General features: G+C 36.0%; 1 protein-coding gene across 1 annotated transcript in view; it reads left to right on the top strand.

Annotated features, from left to right (window-relative positions):
- Nucleotides 1-25,431, top strand: part of PRR16 (proline rich 16) — a gene marked incomplete at both ends in the record, with an annotated part of 114,461 nt that extends 89,030 nt beyond the window's left edge. Inside the window, one exon of the mRNA XM_082012954.1 lies at nucleotides 24,673-25,431. Coding sequence (XP_081869080.1) covers nucleotides 24,673-25,431 — 759 coding nt within the window. The remainder of the gene's footprint in view (nucleotides 1-24,672) is intronic.
- Between the last annotated feature and the right edge of the window lie 633 nt (nucleotides 25,432-26,064).

The following is a 26,064-nucleotide window of genomic DNA, read 5'->3' as shown; positions in this document are numbered from 1 at the left end:
TATAACAGAATGACTGATTTTAGCTAAGACAAGAATTCCAGTTATGCTGTGTCTTGAAATTGCATCTTGATAGTTTCATTTAATGCTCTTTATGTTCTGCATTATGAGACTGAGTGTCTAATCTTTACCTTGGTAGTGGTGAATAGGAAAAAGATTAGTCACTCATACTAAGGTGCTGGTGAATAGCAATTTATGATTTGATTATATCTTCCTTCAGCTGTCGCTTTTCCCAGCTGAAGAATCTTAGTCTATTTAGGGTTTTTCTTTTTTTCTGTGCAAAAGCCATTCCATTGCCTTTGTTGCCCTTCCAGCTACGTTTTTGAGTTCCACTGTTTCATCTTTCATGTGAGGAGCCAGAACTGAGTGCATTAGTCCAAATACAGTAAATTTTGGATTTGTTCACTGCCCTCCTGCTGCCAGAACTAAATTCTTGTTGCAGCTAAACTTCCTTACCTTGTTAGCTCACTTGGTTTGGGGATTTGCTCATCCCATACTGGGAGCCTCCCTGCTGGATTTCTAACATTTCTTCTTCAGTGACAGAGGAAGGAGAAGAAGGGAGAAGGAGAAAAGGGGTAAACATTTCAGCTTAGTGCGGTCATACTGAAGCATTCAGGGAGTTTAGTGTTCTCTGTGATATGTATGGTTAGAGTTTATTTGGAAAATAGCTACTGCTGTAGTGTAGTACTTATTCATCTCAAAACAAAAGTGGTGGGGGTGTTCCTCTGATTCTGATTTTTAAATCTTATTGAAGAAAAAACAGAAGCAACATGGTGCCTTTTATCACATAACAACTGTTGAAATTTTAGTTATCTTTTTCTTTACTTATTGTGGGAAGATTCCAGGCATTGTTGAATGTTCCTAGGGGTAAAAAAAAAAAAAAAAAAAAAAAGAGAGAGAGGGGAAAAAAAAAGAAAAAAAAGAAATAAGAGAAAATATAAGGGAAGATTCCACCCTCAGCAAGCTTCTGCCAGGAAAACCTGCCATACCATGCTCAGCAGTTTTGTCTAGGTGTAAACCTTAGCTATTTTCTAACAAATTGGTGTTGCAGCCTGTCATTCTAGCTGGAGAGTGGCAATAAGGAACACCAAGAGTAAATAAAAGATTAGTCTGAGTTGTCTTCCTCACGGTGGGCAATCATCTATCATGGAGCAACAAAGAAATTTTATTCTGGGTTTGCAAGATGAGTGGTTACAGGAAAATTTATGTACTGATATTATTAATATTTCTAGAGATGAACTCATCAAATTTTCTTTTCAGAAACTTTCATGAGTAAATAGGTCATTTATAATCACAAGTATTTATGAATGAATAAATGCCTGTTTGTGAATTCAGTGTACTGATCTAAACGTGGAATTGCTGTAATTTATGCTGTTACTATAAAAGTAGTCATAGGATAATCAACACTGAATTCTGACCTCAACGTATGGAAATCAGACTTTGTAAGTCATTTGTGATGTTCCTGCATAAAGTTTTACTGCATAAGATCTTGTTAATGCTTTGTCAAGCTTATTTTTTAAATACCCCAGTCTGCTGTGCTTTTTACAAAGCATTCCCCTTGGCTGACATCACTGCATACACTTCTAATGCTTCCTGTATGATGAGATGCACATAGAGAAACACAGAAAACTTTCTAATTTTGTTAGGTCTTCTCCAGAGCAGGGGACTTCCATTCCCATTTTCCTGTTTCCTGGGCTGGGACTATCCACATTCCTCTCATCTCTTCACAGTACCTGATTCTTCCCCCCTCACTCCCTCCCTTTCTGTAAAAATTTGAAAGTGATTTTTTGTTTTCTGGTGATTATTTGGGTTTATGGTGGTGTCTGCTTGGGGCAACACTGCAGGTAGTGTGTGTGAAAGCCTGGTGTCCTTCCTGGAGCAGCTGCTGCTCCGACCACTTCAATATCCCCCTCATGACCTTGTTCTCTCCCAATCTGCTGATTCTTTCCTTGGGCTTGTCCAGCTGTTGTGAGTCTTACAGATGAGATCTGGGAATCAGACCTGGGGTGCCTTATATAAGGGGATTCTTAGATCTTTCTGGTGCTTTAATAATTTACAGACTTGTAATAAGCTATTACTTTCTAAAAAAAATTTAGGCTAACTCAGCTGATTTAATATGCTGCCTCACTGAAGACATTATACATGTACTTCACTCTGAAAAGAGGGTGCATCTTCAAATGAGGGTTTTTTATTTTTAATTAATGAAGTAAAATAATTTCTGGGAGACCATGTGTTCCCCACCACTACCAACAACTAATTTTTTCCTTATGTTTCATTCTTTGTTAATTGTCATAGTTAATATGCATTTTATGCTTCTATAGACTATTATTTTACAAGTATTTGCATAAGATTAACAGAATACTTGATGTGTTATACATACATGTATGTCCATGTGAATGTTCATAATAAACTACATATATGTGTAGTATGCATATAAATTGAAAAATAAGCATGATTTAAGAAAAAGTGCATTTGTCATACACAGCAGAAATATGGTACAGGTTAATGTTTTTGAGGTGAGGAAGTGCATTCAGTAGGAATCAAATACTCTGAATGGCTTATTCCCACTTCTGTTGAATTTGAAAGCAGTTAAAATTCCCAGGGTTGACCGTATTTGACCATATCCCTGGACATGCACAGCCAGTCAATATTTCCTCAGCCATGGAGTCTTTTGGGTGAAAGGGGCTTTGAGCCTTGTGCCAAAATTCACTTGATGCTCCTGTGAATTGCCTGGATAATCACTTTCATTTTTGGTCACCTCACAAATGCCATTTGGCCAAGGAAATATATTAAAAGGTTAACTCATGTTTGGCTGTATGTCATTCTCAAAGGAAATAGTAATCACTGCTCTGAGTACTCTTTAGTCTTGTTCATGTAAATCTTCTCTGATGCATAAGAAGCTTTGCAGGGAAATAAACCCAGATCATAATATTTTCCAGTATAGTACTATGCCATCATTTCTAGGAGTAGAAGTACAATGTTCTATTGATAATTTTTCTCCCATTCTCTAAGAAAAGTACCTAGCCAAACACTTACATTGACAAAAGAAATATTTTCACAGTTGTGTGAACTTGCATAATTCTGTGATTTCCTTATGGGCAGTTACTCACTCCTTGAAGGTGTTATATATATGTTATGTGTTATATAAAACCTTTTACATAGCCCAAGCAACTTTTTAGAGCCATCTTTTCTATCTACAAAAGATCTCCCTAAAATGTATTTACTAGCTTGCTTTCTGTAACATAGGATCACTGCCAACACACCATATTCTCATTAAACTTGGTGTAAAATTAAAAAAAAAAAGTTATGCAAGTTATGCAAGAATGACAAGCAAGAAGAGGCATTTTATGGGTTTTTTTTTTGTGAAATTCATGTAGTCAGTAAAAAAATTAATATCAGAAATTGTATTTAGTGCAAATATTATCTGCTGAAGAGAAATCAGAAACAATATTGAATTTGAACATGATAAACCATGATAATGGAAATACATCTACTCTACTCTTCAGAAAAGTAAGAAAAGTTATTTTCTTCATTAAACACAATAAATTGTAATTGTTCAAATTCTTTGATGACTATTCAACAAACCTATATACCTATATATTGATACAATGTAATTTTTAGGGCACTCAAAAAATCAAATTAGACTAATTATTTTTCAATAGTGACCGTATTTTTAGAGTTTTTATCACCCTTAAATAGACAGTTCTGTCATTCAAGGCAGCCAAATTCTTTTCTACAGGTTAAGATTCAGAAGTTGGTAAAAACTGTGTTCCCAGAATCCTCCCTTAGAACAAATCCTGAGCTTGAGTTACAGGGTTGTAAGGGACAAAGTAACTTCTTATTCATTGTTCTGTACTGAAACCTGATAGACCAATGATGCAAGACAAGTTGCAGTGTTGTTACTCAGTAGGGTACCGGTTTTAAGGGATATCGGTTCCACCTCCAGGTATCTCAGGAGAACTAACGGAAAAAGCGGGATGGTGGCCAGAGCTGGGGCTTGCAGGATCAGGAGTAAAAGTCTGCAAGCATTACATTACTCTTGCTGATCCAGCATGAACTCTGGAGACTGGAGGTTTTGCCTACTTATATTGCAGTACATGCAAATGACTGATATCTGAATTTGCTCCAAAGCTATGGTAAAGTGTCCTTCCTTCTTTATGCCTGGTGCCTCCATGGCAGCAGAGTCTTTTCTAGTGTAGTCACAGGATAATGGAGGAGGGTTTTCCACAGATGTGGCTGCACACCCTGTGCAGCAGAGACCACAAGGCAACAAGAGCTCCCTTTTGCTGGCACAGTGCTGCTTGATCCATGGCTTTGCTGGCGAAAGAGGTTTGGGAGGAGGAGACTTGTCCTCAGGGTCTAGGTAATGTGGTTAGGCCAGCAAAACTTTATAGGAAGCAGCTAGTCTGCAACATCATGCCCAACGTTACACCGTTGGCTCCACGATGGGCAGCACAAGGGAGAGTGCTTGGGCATGACTGTTGCATGGGTTGTACTGCTGCTACCTGACAGATGTAAGTAGAGTTGGTCCAGGAGCAATGGTTAAGATAAAGCGGCAGTTTTGGTCTGTGAGGGATGCACAGTATGTTTCACAGCCACTTTACATTCAGGTGGTGAACATTCTTTTCCATTTCTAAGGGTAATGGATTCCCAAAATCCTCCAGAGAGATTTTTTTAAAATTATATTTAAAGATTAGCATGTCTTCCAGAAGTTTTGCTCTTATGAAGTCTTCCTTCTGTCATCTTGTTGGTAATGTACTGGCAAAAATGAGAAAGAGATTATATGGATATATTGTTAACTGGCTGACTGGCATAACATCATTACTTTCACATGGCTGTAATCACTGTACAACAGTTTCCTCTCTTCAATCATTCTGTGTATTTCAGTGTTTCTAGGTATCAGACATCCAAGAGAAGCAGATACATTACACTCTTTCATGCAAAGATGCATTCTTGCATATTCTTACTGTCTATTAGAAAGCAAGAATATTACCTATCTTTCAGTGGTACACTCACTACTTTGAAGGTCATGACTTGTGTAGCTTTGAAGCCTGGAGCAGTATTAGGACAGTCAACATATTTCCTCTTAGAGTTGGGTACTACTAATGATTACTAGTCTTTGAGGAATCTGAATTGTTCTTAAGCCTTTTACTTGCTACGTGAATGTTTCACATCGAATCATAGAATCTTGGGGTTGGAAGGGACCTTTAAATGTTGTCTAGTCCACCCCCCCTGCAATAAGAGACGTGTTCAACTAGATCAGGTTGCTCAGAGCCCCGTCCAACCTGACTTTGATGTTTCCAGGGATGGAGCATCTGCCACCTCTCTGGGCAACCTGTGCCAGTGCTTCACCAACCCCACTGGGAAAAATTTCTTCCTTAGATATGCCTTGATCTACCCTCTTTTAGTTTGAAACCATTACCCCTTGTCCTTTCGCAACAGGCCTGGCTAAAAAGTCTGTCCCCATCTTTCTTATAAGCCCCCTTTAAGTATATGCATGGTACTACTCAATATGAAAATTTTAACAGCTAGTTTAGTGTTATCAGTGCCGTTACTTTGGTACCTCTCAGCAGTGCAATCTGCAATACTGATGTCTTGGCAACTGTAGCAATTAGCAGATCTCCGTGTTCAGATTTTATGAACATGAACTTAGTAGATTGTGCCAGCGACCAGAACAGGAGCTCAATGGAAAAAGAATTAATTTTCTTTTGTTACTGCATACTAATGAAGTGATTTTTATTCAGTTTAGCTATAGCTGCTTTAAAAGTTGACCAATGTAAATGTCAGTTATGCTTTGAAATAACATGGTTTTACTTTTGCTTTTGCTCAAATGTTGAATATTTTGTACTGGACTCATGACTACAGGAAATCTGTTTGGCAAAAGGTAACAGTGAAAGATCTGAAGAGCAAATAGATGTCTGAAATGTCAGATACTGAGATCATGAAAACTGTATTTAATTTTGTTCATGTGTTTAATCAAAACAAGGTGGAGGATTAACAGTAGTGTGATAGAAGTGGACACTGTAATGGACAGTTACAATATCTGAAGATAATTTCAAAAGATTTGACAAGACAATGTGACTCAACAGAAAATAGAATTTAGTTAGATTTTCATTGAATGTTGCTTATTTGATCAAAATATTTCATACCTCATGGATTGAAGACAGCTATGTCTTCATTTTTCATAATGAAAATAAATTATTTATTCTCTGACTTCTGAGATAACAACAGTTAATTTTCACCTCCTTTTTTTGGTAGAATGCACAAAATGAAATGTGGCAGCATAGTGTCTGATTTTAGTAAAGAATTTGGATGAGCCGATGTGCTTTTTTTCCTCTTTTTCAAAGTTTTCATTTTACTGAGAGAAGGAATTAGTTGTATAAAGGAGTTGAACTAGGAAGAAGGCTGTAAAGAAGTAAAACCTAAAATCTTTTCTTTTTTTTCCTTACTTAGTAGAGATCCTGTGTGTTTGAAAGCCAGAGTGCTTTGTTCTAGCCATCAGCTGGTCTTACAGAGATATTACTGCTTGCTTCTTTTTGTAAGTAAACACATTAATCTGAAAGTGAGATGTACTTGGGTGTCTAGCTAAGCTGAGGGTTTTTTTTAATTAAAGTCTAATGTGTAGCTTTCAGTAAACTGTCCTGGTTTATTATGAATACAACAAATATTTGCAACCTGCCTTAAATATGTATTCTTCAGAAGATTGATTCCCACAACCTAGATTTATTTATTTATATGTTCATGAATTCTCTTATCTAAACCCCTAGAGAGAAGGATTAACGGTAACTACTGCTGTTAGGAGCTATGGAAAGAACTGTATTACTGGGGTTTTTTTCCACTTAGGATTCACCCTTTATTACAGCCCAGTGAGGAAAAAAATACAGACTCTGTATTTTCAGTTCTCTCTTCCACCCCATCAGTAAAGAGTGTCAGCATGAATTAACATGTTGTGTATCTCCACAACATCTTGGCTCATGGATTCCCCTTGTTATTACCTTCTTTATATCATCATGATGTTTTCTTTATTCTCTTCCTCTTTTTTTTAGATAACAGTGCTACCATTTCAGATTATACTTATTGGTTGTGAGGAACCTTGTTTTATCTGTGGAATCAGAATCTTATGTCAGTGACTAGAAACACATTGATTTAATTAAGAAGGGAACAAAGTCCTTATTTCATTATCTGTAATATGGGTGTACTTTTTTACAGAAAACATACTACAGTCGCAATGCTTAAAAGATTCAATCTTTTAGCTGTTAGAACTCTATTCTGCCTATTAAATCCATTTATCCTCAAAGATGTAAAGTTAATTTTTTCCAAGTTTTGTAGTGAAACTGGTCGACTTGGAGGTCTAAGTGAAAAGTTCCACACCTAATCCTTCTTGACACCCAGTTTTCAATTGCCTTTTTACATTTATTTTTAATACAAACAGAAAATGTTTTTCTTGTTTTGGAAATAACACTCCAGCATTTTTATTTTGTGGTACATTAAAGTATCCTGGTTCTGGGGTTTATATTTTTGTATGACAGAAGTGCTAGGAATTTTGAGTTTGTTACATACCTGTGCATAAGGCAGCCCACACAATGCAATCTTATGAATAAGCTGAGCAATTTTTATGCTTCATTTGCTTTATTACCTTTCTGCTGTGACTGTTTGTATATATGGATGCAACATATATGTATTTTTTATAATATTAAATATAATATCCACTTTAAAATGAATGCATATTTGTGCAGCATATCGTCATTTTTGCTAGTCACTTGAGATACCATATTGGGAAAAATACTCGCTACAAATTCTGATAGTCTTTAGTGGGAAAAAGTAGTATTTTCTATAATGACTTAAAAACAGCTAATTAAGTTAGAGCTGCATCATCTGTGTGCCATGTAACCAATGAGTACATGGGTGTCAGTGCATTTTGGAACCCAGTGCCAGAAACTGCATGATGTCTGAAAAGAGCTGTGCATGCTTAGATGGGTGAGACTGTGTTGGTTAACATGTAAGGAATAGCTTACTTGATGGAGAATTTATGAACAATTTTATGTCAAGAGGTACTTATGGTCTTATTACTCCTAATTTATTAACAGTTATGGACACTAGAGAGCATTCACAGTTTTCTGATATCTAAGAACAAGCAGGGCCAGAGAATTCATACTGTGGAATTTAGGTAGCCTTGCAAACGGACAATGAAGTGCGTATAGAGAAGTGATAGACTCAGAAAGTCCAAGTGATTTTGACACAAACTGTGTATCCCTTTATTAACTTGCTGTATAACTTGCTTGTACTGTATGGAAACTTGGAGCACCAAGCCAGATGGAAACAAAGCAGAAGTATACTGGGACATCAACAGAAAATATGATGGGGACTTCTGCAGTCTGATACTTTGCTGTCCTTTTCCCTCAAGCATAGTGATTTAGAGATGGGTAATCCTATCAAAGCTGAAGCCTGAAGTGCTTCTGAAACTTGATCAGAAAGTTTTATCTTTCAATACCAAAAATAACATGGCTCAACTGCTAAGACAGGTCACACGGCTGCTTTGCTGTTACTTCATGTAGCTTCTTCTCACCCTATATCCATCTTTTGAAACAGGTTTTATAGGCTTTGTTCCTGTGTGAACTTCAACTCTTAACTCATACAATGAGGGGTTGTGCACAAGAGAAATCTAACTATTGTTCCAGAGTATACAGTGTAAATGGATGAGAGATAAAGGAGAAAATTGGCATTACATAAAAATGGAGCTCCTTTCTTGGCTTAAAACAACAGTTATGTCAATAGCAGAGCTAGAAATTAAAACCACTGAGCACACATCTATTTCCTGTGATCTCTTTTAAGAAAATCTGTATATTACGAGTTATTTGAATAGGTAACAACTACATTCAAAGCAATTGTGATTTTATTTTTCTGTCACAAACAGAAAAAGAGATGAAAAATATATTACAAATTATTTTTTCTGCTGCAATACCTGTGATTGGATAGAAGTTGTTCAATGACTTAATGATCTTTTTTTGCAAAATCATCATCTTGTATTTACACTTCTTGATATGGAGGAGGGGGAAATTTTTCACCTTAAAAATACTTAAGGAGGTAAAATCAACAGCAACAAAACTGCCTGCTGTAGTCGTGGGCAGAGGAATCATCAGTGGACACCTTTTTTTACGGGTTTTATAAATGTAAAAAAAGTACATAGTACTAATGTATCAATAAAGTATTAATGAGTAGTAATTTAAATATACAAAATTATAGTCCTAAAGGATGATTTAAAGTAAATGTAAATGTTATTTAATGTTAAATTTTCCTTATCCTTCATTTGTCATCTTTAATGTATCTAACCCAAAAGAAACATCTTAACTCCAACCAGGAAGGTACAACCTATGTATCTGTGAATACTGAGTTCTCTCTTTTTGAGCTGCCTAAGGTATCAAATATTACACTTTTAACTTAAATAAATATAATTGTTTTGACTAAAACTAATAAACTCTTATGCCTTTTAAAAAACTAAATGCAAGTCCACAGGGTTTTCAATAATTTCATTTAAAACTTTAAAAAAAAGTTGCAGTACTTACTTTTTCTTTAGGCATTTCAGGATTGCTTTTTTTTTCAAGTACTGATTTTTTCACGGAGTTTGCAGCATTTTCTTTTATTAGACGTAAACCTTAGTTTACAGGCCTGTTTTATGGGTCTGAATCCCAAGTATTTACCACCGCAACTTATATTTATTTTGCTAAAAGGGCAAATCTTGGCTCTAAAATTCTAGGTCTCAGTATTAAAATATGAATTATAGCTATAAAGCTTACCTGTATAATTTTATTTTCACTAATAGACCAGAAAACAAAATGATTATTTGTTCACTGCTATCTCATTATGCTGTATAGAGCAGTAGCAGACGAGATTTATGGTAAAATGTCAATGCATATACCAAAGGTCTGTTGTACATAATGTCTTTTCTTCTCACCAGCCATGTTCTGTTGAATAGTAGGACTGTATCTTTACTTGAAATAAAACCAACCAAGGTGACCTCCATAGGATACCTGCAGAAGGAGGCACTTGATCTGTCTTCCTAGTGCTTCTCAGTGCATCCTGCCAGCAGCACTGGCAAAATTCCTCTCTTTACATCTAAGGACCACTTCAACATAATAGGTATAAAACATTTCATTCCTGCTACCACAGGTGATGCAATTATCAGAAAGGGATTGGGAATTACGAGGACTGGATGTGAGGACTCTTCAAAGTGGATTAGTAATGTGGGTGGCAATCAAAGAAATTATTTAGTACTTGAGGGATTGCGTAATTAACCTGAGCAGAAATTGTGCTGCTTGCATATTATATTTTTTAAAAGGAAAAAAAAAAAAAGAGAGAGGAAAAAGTATTCATGTCTTGTAAATTGCAGATGTAAAAGGAAGGTCCAGTAAACATAGAAAACTACTTTTTTTTCTCTTCTCTTCTAGAGGTTTAGATCAGATTTTCCTCATATTGTCGTAGTCACCATAGAAATAATTCTTAATATACATAACTTTAAAATACATATCCCCTAGCTTTTTTATCAACATACTAACTCAACTGAAAATGCTTTGTAGGAAAGTCAAAAACCAGAACAAAGCTTCAAAGGTTAAGTATCAGCAATTCGTTTCAAGGAGTGAATAATTTTGCCTTTATCTTTGGTTGGAAATTTGCAGTAACTGTGCTAAATCTTGACAGCAGTTTGCTACGCTGCGTGACTGAGGCAGCGGGTGGCTCCCCCACTCTGCACATCACTGTGGTTTGCAAATTTGTTTGGAAATGGTTTTCCACTCTCCGCATCAATGTAGTCTGCTACAGCTGTAATGCAACTGTTCACTTACTGAGGGATACAGATGTCTTGAATTTCACCTTCAGCCTTTAATCAATACTTCTGATAAGTCATGCCTGCCTCTTGCATTAAAAATAGCAAAAGTAATGACACCCAAGAGAAACCTATGCAGCAGATGCAGAAGCATCTGAACTGAATACACAGGAGAGGGACTAGACCACAAGTAAAAATACAGTGCCGTGCTACTGAGTACAAGACCGTGTACCATGTGAGATGGACAAATTCTATTTTAATAGTTCAGTATTGCTGGGAGTGTACGTACGTTACAGGCATAACAGGCCCATCTTCTTTGCAGATTGTGCAAAAGCAAAGAAAAACTTTCTGTTTTCTTCTGTTACAACCTACGTGATGTGTAACCAGAAATAGAATTGGAACAGCAGGTAGTAGTGCCAAAAACATGACCTAATGGTCTTATAAGGACAAGAATTTATTAGTCATTGCTTGAAAAAACATCCACAGTATTGTGCTTTGGCACACTCTGAAACAATTACCTCCTTCAAAAGTGCTGGAAATATCTGAGCTACAGATTTCCTGATTTTTTTCTGTTGGGCAATTAATAGAACAAAAAAAATACTAGATTTGAAAACAGAAGAATTCCTAAATCTTAAAGATGTTAGATAAGTATTTTTAAGGCTCAGCAAATAGAATGTGCATCTCATTGCAAACGTTAGCTGTAAACTCTGCTACTTCACCTTTGCTCCCCATACATCCTTAATTTATGGTATTTGTTAATTTTTTTGATTGGAAGGCAGATAGAAAGCTTTCTTCAAGCTCTCAATTAAGTGATTTTTATTGAATTCAGCTTTAACTATAAAGTCAGCAACCATTTATGTTAATGTGTACGATTAGATTACATTATTTACTTTGAAATTTTTTAAACAGCTGTCTTGGCAATGTTCATACCCTGCTAATCCGAATACTGTAATTATTGCTAAAACATTTAATGATATTATTTATTAAAAAAAAATCCTCAGCTACAGTTTGCTCTTCTTCACTGTTTGGAATACATATAAATCTTTACTAATGACTTGAAGGAATCAGATTTAGATATGTACCTAAGGGTACAGAAATTTTGACTAGGTTATATTGTTTTTAGCTTTTTTCAGATAATTAGCATATTGAATCAAAAATGCGGTTCAGGCCAAAGCCATGGAGAACGGAGACTCAAGAGACTTATAGCATTTTGACATGTATAATGTATATAGAACCAAGGATGAGATAAAACTCCTTATTTTTATATTTTCCTTGTGCACATGTAGCAATTTATTTAAAAGAATCTGAAAAAAGTGCTATCCATAAATATTAACACAGAATATTCTGTAACTTTTAATTAAATTCCTTAAATATGTTGTGATGCAGTGTGAGCAGAAGTCATTTAACTTGGAGCAACTAATAATTAAAAGGCAACCAAGTATTCATTTCAAACCCAAATGGTTCATAGCCATTAGTTTCTCTAGTAGCAGGGTTTGGCTGATTCATTACTATTATTTATTAGTGGTCTAATCTCACCATGGGCTATGTCGTGTTATGTATTCTGCATAGTACATCCAGATCAAAAAAGTCAAATTGAGTCCCAAGAAGCTTTTGGTAGGGTCAATATTATGATGTCTTTTTTGTTCTCTCATTTTTCTCGTTTTTGGAATGATGTCTACACCACACTTACTTCCACATGTCACCGGCAGCTCACCGAGAGAGCAAGAGGGAGAAGGCAGCTTGCCCATTTTAAGACATCTCAGCTGAAAGAGTTATACAACTTTTTAGTAATGATCATTATTGTCAATAACCTTGTTTTTGTCGAGGCAGATAGTTCAACCTATTGCGTAAATAAAAGCTTTCTTTCAATGAAATCATATCAACAGAAAGAGTATTGCAGGTATATCTGAATTAAAAAAGCCAACTGCTTTACTATTTTTTCACTGTAAAAAGCAGATGATGCTGTCATTTCATGTAAAATTTGCCTTGAACTTGGATTTGTTCAAACTTTTAATTAGAATGAAACAATTTTGGTTCATGTTTTGAAGTCAAAAGGACTGGTTAAAAATGTGTCTACTATGTTAAGTCCTCCAGTTGTGTTCAGTTCTATTGAAACGGTATTTAAATAAGTGTCCAACAGGCTTGGAATTAGTACTTCCAGATTAATGTAAATTCATTGCACATTTCATTTTGGCTTAAATGTGGCTTTGAAGCTGTAACAGAAATGGTGCTGAAATAGTAAAATATGGAGGCCATCTAGAGTCAGAGTAGTATTTCACTAGTAAAATTCTTTCCATCAAAAATCCACCAGCCTAACATGTGGTCTCCAAAACAATACATTGGCTGTTCTTGGGGAACATATTTTTGTTCTAAAAACAAAAAGATGTTAACCATTTTATTCTGGAGTCTATTTTAGACTGTCAGAGGAAAAGGAAGGGTGCTGATTAATGCTTTGCCCAGTGAGGTGGTTTATTTAAAATCAGAGAAGAACACCCAGCGCTTAAGACTGGAGTTAGCACAAAAGAATTGCAATAGAGTTGTTTGCCAACTTCTCAGAAAATTCTTTTGGATGTGCTAAATGTTTTAAACTATTTTTCTGAGCTATAATGTTATGAGGGCTTTTTTCCACAATAGCTGTTATTAATGTATCTGAAGAGTGTACATAAGAAACTACATATGTAATTAGTGTGACTTTTTTTTCTAATCCTACAGAGCAACTTTCAATCTCTGTGGTAAGCATTAATAGTTTGGGAATGCATATACTTTAAGGAACTTCTACATGCTGTTCACATTAATAGTTAAGAGCTTAGACAAATACTTAGCATTCATTTAAGTTAATCTGATATCTGACTAGGCAAATCACTGTATTTGTAGTCATTATGAACCAATATTTACAGCAAAGGTTGTTATGTAGGGACTAAAATCTCTAACATTTTATGGTACTGCATTTTCAGCTGTTTTACAACACTTTTACTCAGAAAACACTAGAGATAATGAGAATGTACAGTCTAAACATTCCTTAATTTTTGACAACATTCAACCATTTTCAATTTTGTTACCTGTTTTGAGAGAGAAAAGCAGTAGTAATCCCCAGCTTCTAAAATGTTGATTTAGAAAGATACATTTGATTCAGAAGACACATCAAAATCTCACGGCTCTGGTATTCTCTGGCCTCTTTATGTTAAACAAAAGATGTCCACTGTCAAGGAGTACTACTGAAAAATGTACACAAGGCTTCCACATTAATTCTCCTGAGTTTTTCACAGGGAAGCCTTTTTACTTGTACATTTACATGTGCATTTAAGTATTGAATGCTGATTAGCAATTTGTCTTTTAAATTTCCTGATTTATGCCAATGAATTAAAAATTTATGCATGCAGAAATAGTTCATCAAATGCGTATTTACCATGTCCAGCTTCATTCTTTTCAATGTTTTTTCTTTTCTTATCTAATAGCATAAAAATAGAGGACTGCAGTCTGTGTTTCCATAAATGTATTTTGTAATTCTAGAAATTTAGGAGAAATTGTATGGAAACTAAATAATAAAGTAGTTGTACACCCTCTTTGTTATAGTGTTACATTAGGCATTTTCAGAGATAGAATGAAGAGTAGGTATCAATGTCCCCAAAAACAAAATGAGCATTGTTCGATTACTTTAATGAGGTTAGTCACATGGGCTACGTCTACTCTGTCAAACCTAAACTTGAAGACTACCAAAAAAAAAAGTATAATTGACGTGAGTATAACAATAAAGGGAAAATTACTGATTTCCCATTCAGTTGCAGTTTTCTTTGTGAGTCATATGAAATTAAACTTTCTTTATATTTTATTATGTAGTCCTCATTTGTTTCTCCAGTACTTAAAAGCCCTTTTTTCTAGTTGTGAGTCTTTTGTTGATGTTCAGAACAAGCTGTGCCAGATTCGCTGCTCTTGGAATCTGTTCCTGAACAACTCTCAGTTAACACTGCTGCCCATAGAGATATGCATCGTACTTTTATTTCAAATATGTGGATTGATTTGCTATGCTTACACAGTTTTGATGACTGCATCATTGTGGGCAAGGGAGGGGAGCAAAGGAAAGGCATGACTGAGAACTCAGGGTGAGACTTCTTTTTTAGTGTTGAGTCTGGGTTGCAGTTTATCTTTCAGCCTGGGTAATGAGCTACGTGTGAAATCATTGCATTTCCTTACCGGCGTTAAGAAAAGTGTCATCTCTCTGTGTCTCTAGATGTGACATAAAAACAGATTTAATCCTCTTTACTTTTGTGATATTAATTACTTTCCTATATTGCCAAATACAAGATGATGTGAGCATTTCACTGGCAGTACGAAATTCTGTTGCCATTCGTAAGGAATGATGACTTATTTCAGTTAATATTTTAGAACACCTATTTTTTTGTTACAAATATTCTTTGAACTTGCTTTTCTAGAAAGGGATTTTTTGGTTTGTTTTTTACTTCATTTTCTCAGGGTTTCTGTTTATCATAATTTTATCAGAGTTCTTTTGTGTGTAACAGGAACTGTAATTGTACTATTCTTCATGCTATGAATACCTGCCACATACCTGCCTTTGTCTCTTTCTCTGATCTTCCAAGCAGTGTCCCTGGCAGACTTCATCCAAAAAGGGTACACAGAAGAATTACCATGCCTTTTTCTTTTAAGATTTTGAATATGAGCTTCCCAGTTTGCTTTCCCTGAAATGCTAAGTCAGGATCATGATGCTGAGCTTTCATGCCTTTGTTAGATTGCCAGGAATCCAGCATATTCTTAAATTCCTGTTTATACATTTACGTCCAGCCTGACTTGGTGTTCAGTCTACTTCCAATGTCGGAGTGCAATTTAGTAAAGCCTGTCACTGAAAACCGTGTATTCCTGAATTTATGTGCAGAGGGTAAGGTTCAATCAATGACTGTATAATGCACTCCAAAGGGTAATACTAGTTTGCTGAAGTCACTAACGTATTCTTTAGCAAAAACTTTCTGGCAGCAACAACAACTGCATGAGGGTTTTTATCCAGTTGGGTTGTGTGTAAGTTGGCTTAGGAAAGTGTTGATCTTTCAGATACCTTAACACTGAGAAGACTCACTCTAACCTTGGCCTCTGCTGGTGTTGCAGGGTGGGTAACTGAGCTGTCTGAGATGCTACCGTAAGAGTCACCTCTTGAAAGCTGAACTTTGAATCTTCCTGGCAGTGTGTATTAACTCAAATACGAGATTCATCCCTAGTGCTATGCTAGAATAACTTAGCATAAACAGACATGATTATTAATACAGCTTCAGATACAGAGATGCTGCTGGAGAGACTGTAAAACTTTTATTGTAACTTACTAGTGGTGGCAGAAGAACTGCTGGATGTAGCCAGGTATTTGAGTATTTGTTTCCTTGTGTGAGTTTATTACTCTTTGTTCCACAGACATTTATTATGTATTTCATTAAAAAAACCCCAACAAATTCCAAGACTGAGAAGGTTTGCGTAACTGTGGTTTTACAAACAGCTACAGCTTAAGTATTATGCAAGTCTGTGAAGCACTTTGTCTGTAAAAGCCTCTGTGTTTTTTTCTCAAGCAGAAAGTGGAGTAGGTGGTATATCTGTAAAATGAAGGTGAGAAACTGCAGGATATTGTGGATGCTAAAAGCTTATACGGCTTCAAGCAGAAATAGGCTTGTTCATGGTAGATAAATATGTCAAGATCTACTTAATGCAAAATCTGTTAAGAAGTCCTTGAGTTAGAAATTGTTTAAGACTGGGATAAGGTTCTACAGAAATATTTCTGTGTGACTATTCTATTCTTGTGTTCTCGTCTGGGCACCAGCTTTTTGTAATTTTTCACAGTATTGTACTAAGTAGACCACTTGTCTCTCCTAGTACAGCTCTTTTTTTGGTTTCTTTTCACAATTTTTTGTCTTATGCAACATTATAAATATGTTTCTAGTCTAAATTGTGTTCCATTTCTCCTTGACCTGGAAGCTGTATTCACTGGGGATTGGGGGGGGAGGCAGTGTAGAGTACTTAGTTATGGCAAATGCAAAAGATATGATCATGGGTGACTAAAGCTGCAATATAAGCACCTGAGAACAGGGTCTTACTCTGATATTATGCAGCTTAAACTGTAGCGGGAAATACTGGCTCACTCGGTGTTGATAGGGAACTCCCCTACATTTGTTGTTAGCTCTGTGGTTGGTTCAGGATTTACAGGCAAGGACCTGGTGGGTAAAAAGCTTCATTTGTGTCTTTAGTTATAGTGAACATTCATTTTTGTCAACAAAGGCCTAGTAACTCTACAGGAAATAACGAGCTAAGATGGCGGGAAGGTAAATACTTTGACAGCTTGTCTTAAAGATTCCTGTAGTAATTACAGCAAGTGAACAATTTCTTGTTGAATTAGAGATGCAATCATAAGATATTAGAGCTACTGACATAGCATGTGTGCCAGTTCCTTGCTTAAAGGCAACAGCAGGCTCTTTGTGATAGCGCTGATTGCTGTTTATTGTTAATTACATGTTTCTTCTTCTGGCTTGTTACCATAGTTAATTTTTGCAAGTATAGTGCAAAATTTAGCTGTGTCAGACTTTGCAAGTTTTTGGAATTGCTTCAAAAATAATGAAATTAAGACATTTTGATTGCACTTATTTGCAATTAAGGAATACCACCTAATTTTGTTCCTTTCCCCAGTAATTTTTTTAGTTCAAAATAAAAAAGCAAAAACTTGTGCTATTCTCATGACCTGACTTTATTTCAATTGATTTAAAATCAAGATCAGTGTGTGCATCTAACTATTAGTTTTCTAGAAATCTTCCAGCAAACTGTTAAATCAAATCTCATAGCTGTAAACTGCTGTGGTATAGTACTAAACAGTAATATATGGATTATAACTATTCCTTCTCAGAAGTAGTATCACAGCTAAGTACCATTTCCATTTTGCTTATGCAGCTTTTTTGAGAGGTACTAGCCTGTACAGAAGCAAGTAATTTTAAAAAGAAATCTTGCTTGTAAATCTATGTGAAACTTTGAAGAACATATGAAAGAGTGAAAATGGCTGGACATTTTAGGAAAAATTATAATTTTGAAGTTCTGTGAATTTAAAAGTATATGAGTATTTAAGAGTATATAACTTTTCTTTCTGAAGAGCAAAACTCTCTTGGAGAGTTTAAAAAAAGCACAATTTTCTGTGGTGGACTGAGTGCAGCTAGTGGTTTATATATTTCTTGAATGTCAGTACCTTACTGCCTTGTTTCCCACTGCCTTTGAACAAGAGCATAAACAAACCTGGTGAAACATTTCTTGTGAGGAGATAATAAAGCACTCATTAGATTACATACACTTTTGTGCATATGTGTTGCATAATCACACAAAGAGAAGCACTGCAAAAAGTGTTTGTGACTAATTGTAGATATTCTTTTCAGAGACTTTTAGGTATACAGTTAAGAAGTAAAAGAAACTGTTCCTTTCTGTGTCATGCTTTAGTCTTATTATTGCCAAGTTAGATTCTTATAATGAGATCCTGGCATCCAGTAAGAAATGCAGAGTTTTGAGTATTGGTCTAACTGAGTTAGGATATTCACCCACAAAAGTGTCTTAGCAGAGGAGGTAAAAAACAGACAAAACTTCTAAGTAAACTCAAACAAGGGAAATATTAGGCCAGCATAAGCTGATTTTGATAATCACAACATGTTTTCTTGGGCAAGATTCTCAGTTATTTTGAACAGGGACTGCAGTTTGACCTCTGTGGAAGAGCAATACTTTATGGTAGATCTGTATTTTTAAGCAATTTAATATAAAAGTTTGGGAACATTGAGGGATGGGGTTATTTGTAGGATGTCTTTGCATTGCAAATTGTTTGCAACTTCAGTGTCTTCATTTTTCCAATTTTTTTTCTTTTTTATTGTGGACGGGTAGTATTCGTGTCATTTTGACCTCCTTATTTTGTTTGATAGTACCAATTCATTTTCCATACACTGGTGTTGCAGAATGTAATTTCTGAGTCTAAATGCACATTGGTAAGGTTTTTTTTCAGTAGTACATAACTTAATCTTACCTCTGTCTACAATAAGAAGCTTTACATTTTCTCTAACAGTTTAATATGCTGTGCACTCCCAGAGAGAGACAAAATTGTCTCCAAATAGTAATCTTTAATCTCAGTTTACTTATGGTTCTACCTTACAAATGTCACACAAATCATATTCATGTTTAATCTTAGTGAAATGTAATGTTACTATAGATCTTACATATTGTATACATTTAAAAGTTGTATGTATAAACTTATGCAAGGAGTCTTTCTCACAAATGCTGCTGGAACTTTAGCCATTAAGTCAATTTTTTGTCAGCTCCTTGTGAGATGTGCTCTTACATGGCTGTCTTTTCTTTCCTAGCTGTCTTACACTATTCTTATGCTCTCAAGAATCATGTGTACAACATTCATCCACTGATGCGCTTTGGCTTTGTCAACTTCTTTGCTGTATTGCTCAAGTGTATCCAGAGTGCAATCACTGTTTCATTTTGCACTCCCATCTTAAAATCTAGTGATCTTCCCTCATCGCCTGCTTTTAGTAACTACTATCTGGCAAGTTGTCAGCATGAAGCAATCCTTGGTTTACTTCATGTTTGCTTTTCTTCTTCCTGATGGCTGTCTGTCAGCTCTTGCAGAGGTACCTTATTTCATTTCTCTCTCTGGAGTGTGGGGGTTTCAATTCTACATGTCGTCTTTCATGAACTTCTAACCGTTTGTTTGTTTGTTTGTTTGTTTTAATTTCTACTTCCTTGGTGGATACTATTCATAGCATTTATTTAGCATAAAATTAACATTAAAATTATTGAACAAAATTAAGCACAAATTTCTGATTTAACCACAGATCTACCATTTTCCTTTTGGCTTAATTTTATTCTCATTCTTTAGTTTTCTCTGTCTAATCCAAACCTGAAGGCTCTTGAAGCAGAAATACATGTCTTGTTTTGCTTGTCTGTAAAACCATCTCAATCGTCTATGGCATTCTTTAAAGATTTGGATTTTGCTGGTATGAAGAAATTACCCCGATTACTTCCTACCATCTTTTCAATTATATATTTCTACACTCTTTCACTATACAAGTTATTAGTTTAGATAGCTTGAAGAAAAACCTCTTGAAATAGAGATTTTTTAAAAAAAGTTCAGAAATTTTTTTTTAAGTATTAAAAGTTGATGCATTGGCAAGTAAGAACTCAACAACAGTAGTATTCATTTGCTTTAGCAAAGATCTGTGATCTTCCTACAGTCATACAATGCTCATTTTTTCCTTGAACCTGTTCTTGTAGTAATGTACTCAACAATGAGACAGCTTACAAGGTGAGTTAGTCAGCCCCTCTGAGTTAAAAGATTTAGGAGCACTGGTGCATTTGAGCACTTGACTGTTTCCCAATTAGAATGTTTATAATTAACATTTTTTCCCAAATCTACTGAAAGGCTTGAATGTCTACAGAAAAATCTAACAGAAAAAGCAAACTAATTGTGAATTGTAACTTGATAATTCTACTTTTTTTGATTTCTTTTTGTTTTAATGTGGTAAATTGCTGTTAGCTAGTGTTGGTTTTTAAACAAACCCCTTCTGTTGTGAGTTTAGGTAGAAATGAGATTTAACTCATGTCAATTGATTGATGGTTCTAAATGGTGATTAGAAATTCTTATGTGCATGTTTTACAGATGCTGTTGTTGTGAACTTCTGTATAATTTGAGCATTACTGGAAAGAAAGGCTTGAGTGTCTACGTAAAAAATTAAAAGGACAAGAAAATACAAAATAATTTTCAATCAGTAAACTGCAGGGGAAGGATAAACATAATATCTACATTAAATTTGCTTTATCCAATTGTTTTTTTCTGCTCATTTGGGGTAAAGATACTCAGTTGTTGTCAAAAAAATCCCAAAACAAACAACAAAAAAACCAATCCGAAAGCTCCACACATATTTCTAAGGATAAAGTGATGGCTATAAGCAGAGGTTTGACTTGGTGAACAATTTAGATTTCAGGATAAAATAATTTGGGTCTGTACATGTATTAACAGACTTTGATTAATTTCTTAGAGTCAGCTAGAGAAATCCAACTCCATCCCTGCTGAGCACCTGATATTGTTGAAAGGGGATTTGAATGACCTGATGTCCTGGTTCATTCAGGAATATCACTCTGGATCCTACAGAGCTTGAAGCCTCAGGATATGGCTAGCGAGGGAGAAGTGGGCATCTCTGCAGAGCTCAAATCCGGTTAGTGGCTAAGGAGCTCCTCAGGCTATAAAAGAATGTCTCCCCCATGACTGTACATGTGAATCAAGTCCTGGTTTATTCCAAAACTGAAAAAAGGACAGATACAGCACAACTAGAGCAGCGTTTTGTTTCTAAATACTCTCCCTCTTACTTCCATAGGAAATGTGTTGTGAAATGGAGGCTATTTTTTTCAACCCACTTTTTTTCTTTTTTCTTCAACTACATCAGTTTCACTGTGCTAGTCACTGGCTGTCTGTTACTTTTTCATCCTATTTGAATTTTTCTTTCTGGGACAAAAAAAGCAAAAGAAAGTAAAAGTAAACAGAATCAGAACTTGTGGTGGGAAAGAATCTGGACAGACAAACTGTGTTGTTATGTCAGAGCCATTTTGTGCTGGTTTTATGTTTTACAAATGGATAGATGACAAAAAAGTTCTGATATGTACTACACATTTGCCTAAAGGGCAAAAGTTAAACTCTATGGTCATTTAAATTCAAGGACAGTTCATAAAAGACTTTCTTGTTACTCTTTAGAAAATTTTTGCACTGTCAGAAGGAATATTGAATGTTTGAATGGATGCAAATTTTCTCATCACCAGGGTCTGATATTTTATGACACGTGTGCTGCATAATTACAGCTATATCCTCAGTCAAATATCACCATTAATGTATCCATCTCAAAATAATAAACACTAGGCTTTGTTTTTGTAGAATTACATTGCATGGAGTACATTCAATTTTGTACAGTGTGGAACAGGGACAATCTTTCTTGCACACAAGGCCTAAAGCAAAGAAGCCATCATTTGTGATGGGTTCTGCAGGAAAAATATTACACAAAATTACTAGAATTTTGTGTCTGTCTTAAAATAACATTAAAATGCATTTTAGTTATTTTATTTTCTTCTTTATTGGGAATTTGATATTGGAAATTGTGAGTGAATTTTATTAAGGTAAGGAAGACTTAGTATATTATTTGGATAATCTCCATGATATCTCTCTATAGCTAATTGTGCAATAACCACATCAGTGGTCTGTGGCTGTCTTTTTCCTCACACATGCGATGTTGGTTTCTATGGTCCTGTATGATTGTAGGTACCTTTTGAGGGAGCTGTCATGGTTGACAACAGAGGAAAAGACAAATTTGGTTTTGTTGGAATAAGCCAACTGCAAAAGAAACCAATTTTTGTTCTTGGCATTTTAATATCATTCCTGTTAAGCAATATGAAGCAATCAAATATTATCACTTAGTGTTATCTAATACTGCAATATAGACCAATGTAGTGTCAGCTGTACAAGCTTCCCTGTGCTCCTGTGTTGAGCATCTTTACAGATATGTCTTTCCTTTCCCTCATTCCTGCAGCTGTTTAGCTGCTTTTTTTTAATGTTTCTGTGCTTGCCAAGGAGTTTCTTTGGTTTATGTTGCATGAATCCATTTTGTAGCTTTTGTAGTTTGTTAAAAGATTACATATTGGATTCCAGGAGAGGATTCAACAGCATATTCAGCGATATGTAGGCAGACCCTATTATTTACACAAATCCATACTAAACTTGCAGAGGTGTGCTTGAATTTCAGGCTTTGTGCCCAGAACATGACTGTCTTTTCCTTGTTCCTTTAGATGCACTGTTTCATTTTGAGAAGTGCTCTCTGCCTTGGTTTGCATGTGTAAAGTAAGGTGATAATGTGAGTTCTTTCTCCTGTAAACTGTCTGTCTTGATATGAATTTTGCATTGCCTTACTGCAGATGTTGTTTATCTGCCTTTATTCTGAAATTTCGAAGAGGAATCATATGCTGTTCCCTGGAGGACATGTTTGGGATATGAGAGTTACCAGAGTTCAATTGTACCTTTCAATTTCTAGACTACTATTTTAAATCCTGATTATTTGGGGCAATTAATGTATGTCTGTTAAGAGTATAATTTTTCTTTATTCTTTATTGGGGAAAATTCAAAATGCAAAAATAGAAACTGAAATGCAACATGGTATTGGGGTTTGAATAATGAATAAATGAGTAGTTGTTTTGGTCTTGGAGAGAAAAAGTATTGTAAATTTTTTTCAAAGATGTTTGAAAGTTCACATTCTGAATCACAGTTATCTGCATGTTTGCTGTTTTTAGGAGAAGGCAGGCACTGAACTGAATTTTTGCATATGAATTTCTGTGAATTTTATACCACACAACTCTTAGCTACAGTATAAGTAGCGGAGGCTAAAGTGCTCTCTCATTCTGTGATGTTTTTGCTTTCATTATTTACTGTTTACCACTGGGCACATAAGTGGGTTACTGGTTTGACTGGATAAAGAGTCGTTGCCTTCAGTAATGACTTTCACTTTTTTTGCAGTTAACATATGGCTTATGCTCCTCAAAAATAGGCTTACTTTGAAATCAATAGTATTGGGACCAAATTATTGAGAGCAGGAAGCAGAAATGAAAGTCTTAAAAGGGTAAGAAGGATAGATTCAGTGTATCTGGAGATGTCTAGTTTCATTTCAGATGTATTCGGGTGCCCCCCCTAGCTCTCCCTCCAGAACGTCACAGATCTCCCATAAGGACCTCAAGCAATGTCACAAGCTTTGTATTCATGCACCCAAGTTTGCTAGTAACATTTCAGCTACTGATTAATTTATGTATATCCTGTGAGGATGTAGAGGATAAAGATCCGTTTTTAAACGTGTGCCAACTTCCCATTGTGTGTGTTGTAGTTACCTGTAGATTATAACTACAGTTGTTCAGCTAGGTACTGAGTGAAATACAGTCTTCAGAAAGGTTTTTTAATTGTCATATGACAAATTTTCGCTACCTAGTAAAGATACCATCAGTTGCATGTCCTATTAAAAAAAAGAGTAGAAGAAGGAGTCTGGGAGACTAGAAGAGATGTAACATCGTACAAACTACAAACAGAATATGGGAGGTAGAGGAAATCTTGGGAAAAAGTGAGTGAGTTAATAAGTGCTTGTAACTTTGGAAACCAAGCTACTTCTCTTTTCTTGCAGCAAATACTATTTCAGGATTGCTTCACAGGATCTCAGATCTTAAGGAAAATATTCATAAAGGGAGATAATGCAGTCTAATACAAGAGGGAGGTTGCTCCTCAGTACCTTATTTATGTTTAAAAATTGTCAGGAAAGAATGTACCAAATAGGATTGTAGGTGTATCGTATCACTTATATGGAGATGCATATTTAAATCAAGACTGTGTGAAAGGTCAGAGCTAAAAGATACTCTGCAGAAGATTTGGATTCAGAAGCTGTCATGTAGAAGCTAAAGTTAAATAATTCAGACTCTTCCTGCAATGGAAGGCAAAACATAATACTGAAGGATTACAGTTCACTTAGAATAATATTGCCGAGTAAACCCTAAAGGGGAAGAAACAGAATTTCATTCCAGAGTGTTTCAAGCTATATTTCTTTTGTGATAAGCTAGCAAGTTAGCCATTATTATTATTGTTGTTATTATTATCATCATCATCTTAATCTTCATATTACATTGGCAAGCAGAAAGAAATAATGGTCAAAAAATTTTGGATGGTTCAGTTCTGGGAGGGACAAAACTGATAGTGGAGAGTGCTTTTGTTTTTCTGTGCTTTCACTGGGGCAAACTTTTGTCACCATTTTCTCTCTGGTGTTGTGCAGGTGGTTGACCAGATTGACACGCTGACATCTGATCTGCAGTTGGAGGATGATATGACAGACAGTTCCAAAACGGACACACTCAACAGCAGCTCCAGCAGCACAACAGCTTCCAGCTTGGAGAAAGTCAAGGTGCGGGCCAACGCACCGCTCATCAAGCCACCTGCACACCCCTCTGCTATCCTCACCGTGCTGCGGAAGCCAAATCCGCCCCCACCTCCACCACGATTGACACCCGTCAAGTGTGACGAGCCTCCGAGGCTGCCTCCTTCGGCCAACCCTGTCAAGACTAATGGTACTCTGCTGCGAAACGGGGGTGTGCCAGTCGGGCCCAACCGCATCCCAAATGGAGATATGTGCTGTATACCGAACAATAACTTGGAGAAAGTTGCGATGCAACCTCTGATGCACAGACCTGAGAAAGAGCGGTGTCCGCAGCCAGGAGCAAGGGAACGGGTACGATTTAGTGAAAAAGTGCAGTACCACGGCTATTGCCCTGACTGTGATGTTCGGTATAACATTAAAAACAGGGAGGTGCACTTGCACAGTGAGCCTGCCCGTGCTGTGGGAAAGCTGCCGCACCAGTGCCCTCCTCTGCCACCTCCACCACCTCCACTGCCTCCATTTTCTCTGGAAAATGGAGGGTTGGGGATAAGTCCCAGTAATAGCTTTCCTCCGCCGAGACCTGCGACTGTGCCTCCACAAACTGCACCAAAACCCCAGAAGACCATCCTGAGGAAATCAACCACTACAACAGTGTGATGTATGCCACTTGAAACAACTCTCTGTCTTTTCCTATATGTGAACATAAATAGGTAATGAGCACTTTCTTCTTGAGCAATAAAAAGACCCAATGTATTACTCCTGTGAAGTGGCATAAAAATCACATGGTAAGTACAAAGAGGAATACTTGTTGGTCTTAATTTGTATTCACCAAAAAATGTCATTGTGGCAAAGGATGCTGAAAAAACTTTCATGCTTTACTCATAGGTTGTAAACATATATGGCAGTTTCATATCTGTAGTGTGCTTTAAAAGACAGTGAAAAGAAAAGTTCAGTTTGAAAATACCGAGTGGTGATTTCATGATAGATTTCAGTCTATCTATCTGACATGAGGGAACAACCATTGCTCCTGGGTTTTGGGAAACTTCCTGTTTCTAGCAAGGACCTTTTACAATGTCATTTGACAAAGCAAAGTGGAGTTCCAGATAACAGCTTTTGACTGAATTCTAGCAAATGCATTTTACTCTGCCAGACTGCTTGAGCGAAGGCATTGTGTGTAGAGCGGTGCAACAGGAGGCAATCATCGGACTTTGAGGCAGCTTGATCTTTGGTGTGTAAGTAAAGACATAATTGAAAGGTATGTTGACATGGCTTTGGAAAACTGAATTATCT

This window comes from Phaethon aethereus (genome assembly GCF_964289735.1).
Source record: "Phaethon aethereus genome assembly, chromosome: Z".
Classification (NCBI taxonomy): domain Eukaryota; kingdom Metazoa; phylum Chordata; class Aves; order Phaethontiformes; family Phaethontidae; genus Phaethon; species Phaethon aethereus.
The sequence above is the reverse complement of the archived record's forward strand: the minus strand, read 5'-3'. Positions and strand labels throughout refer to the sequence as shown.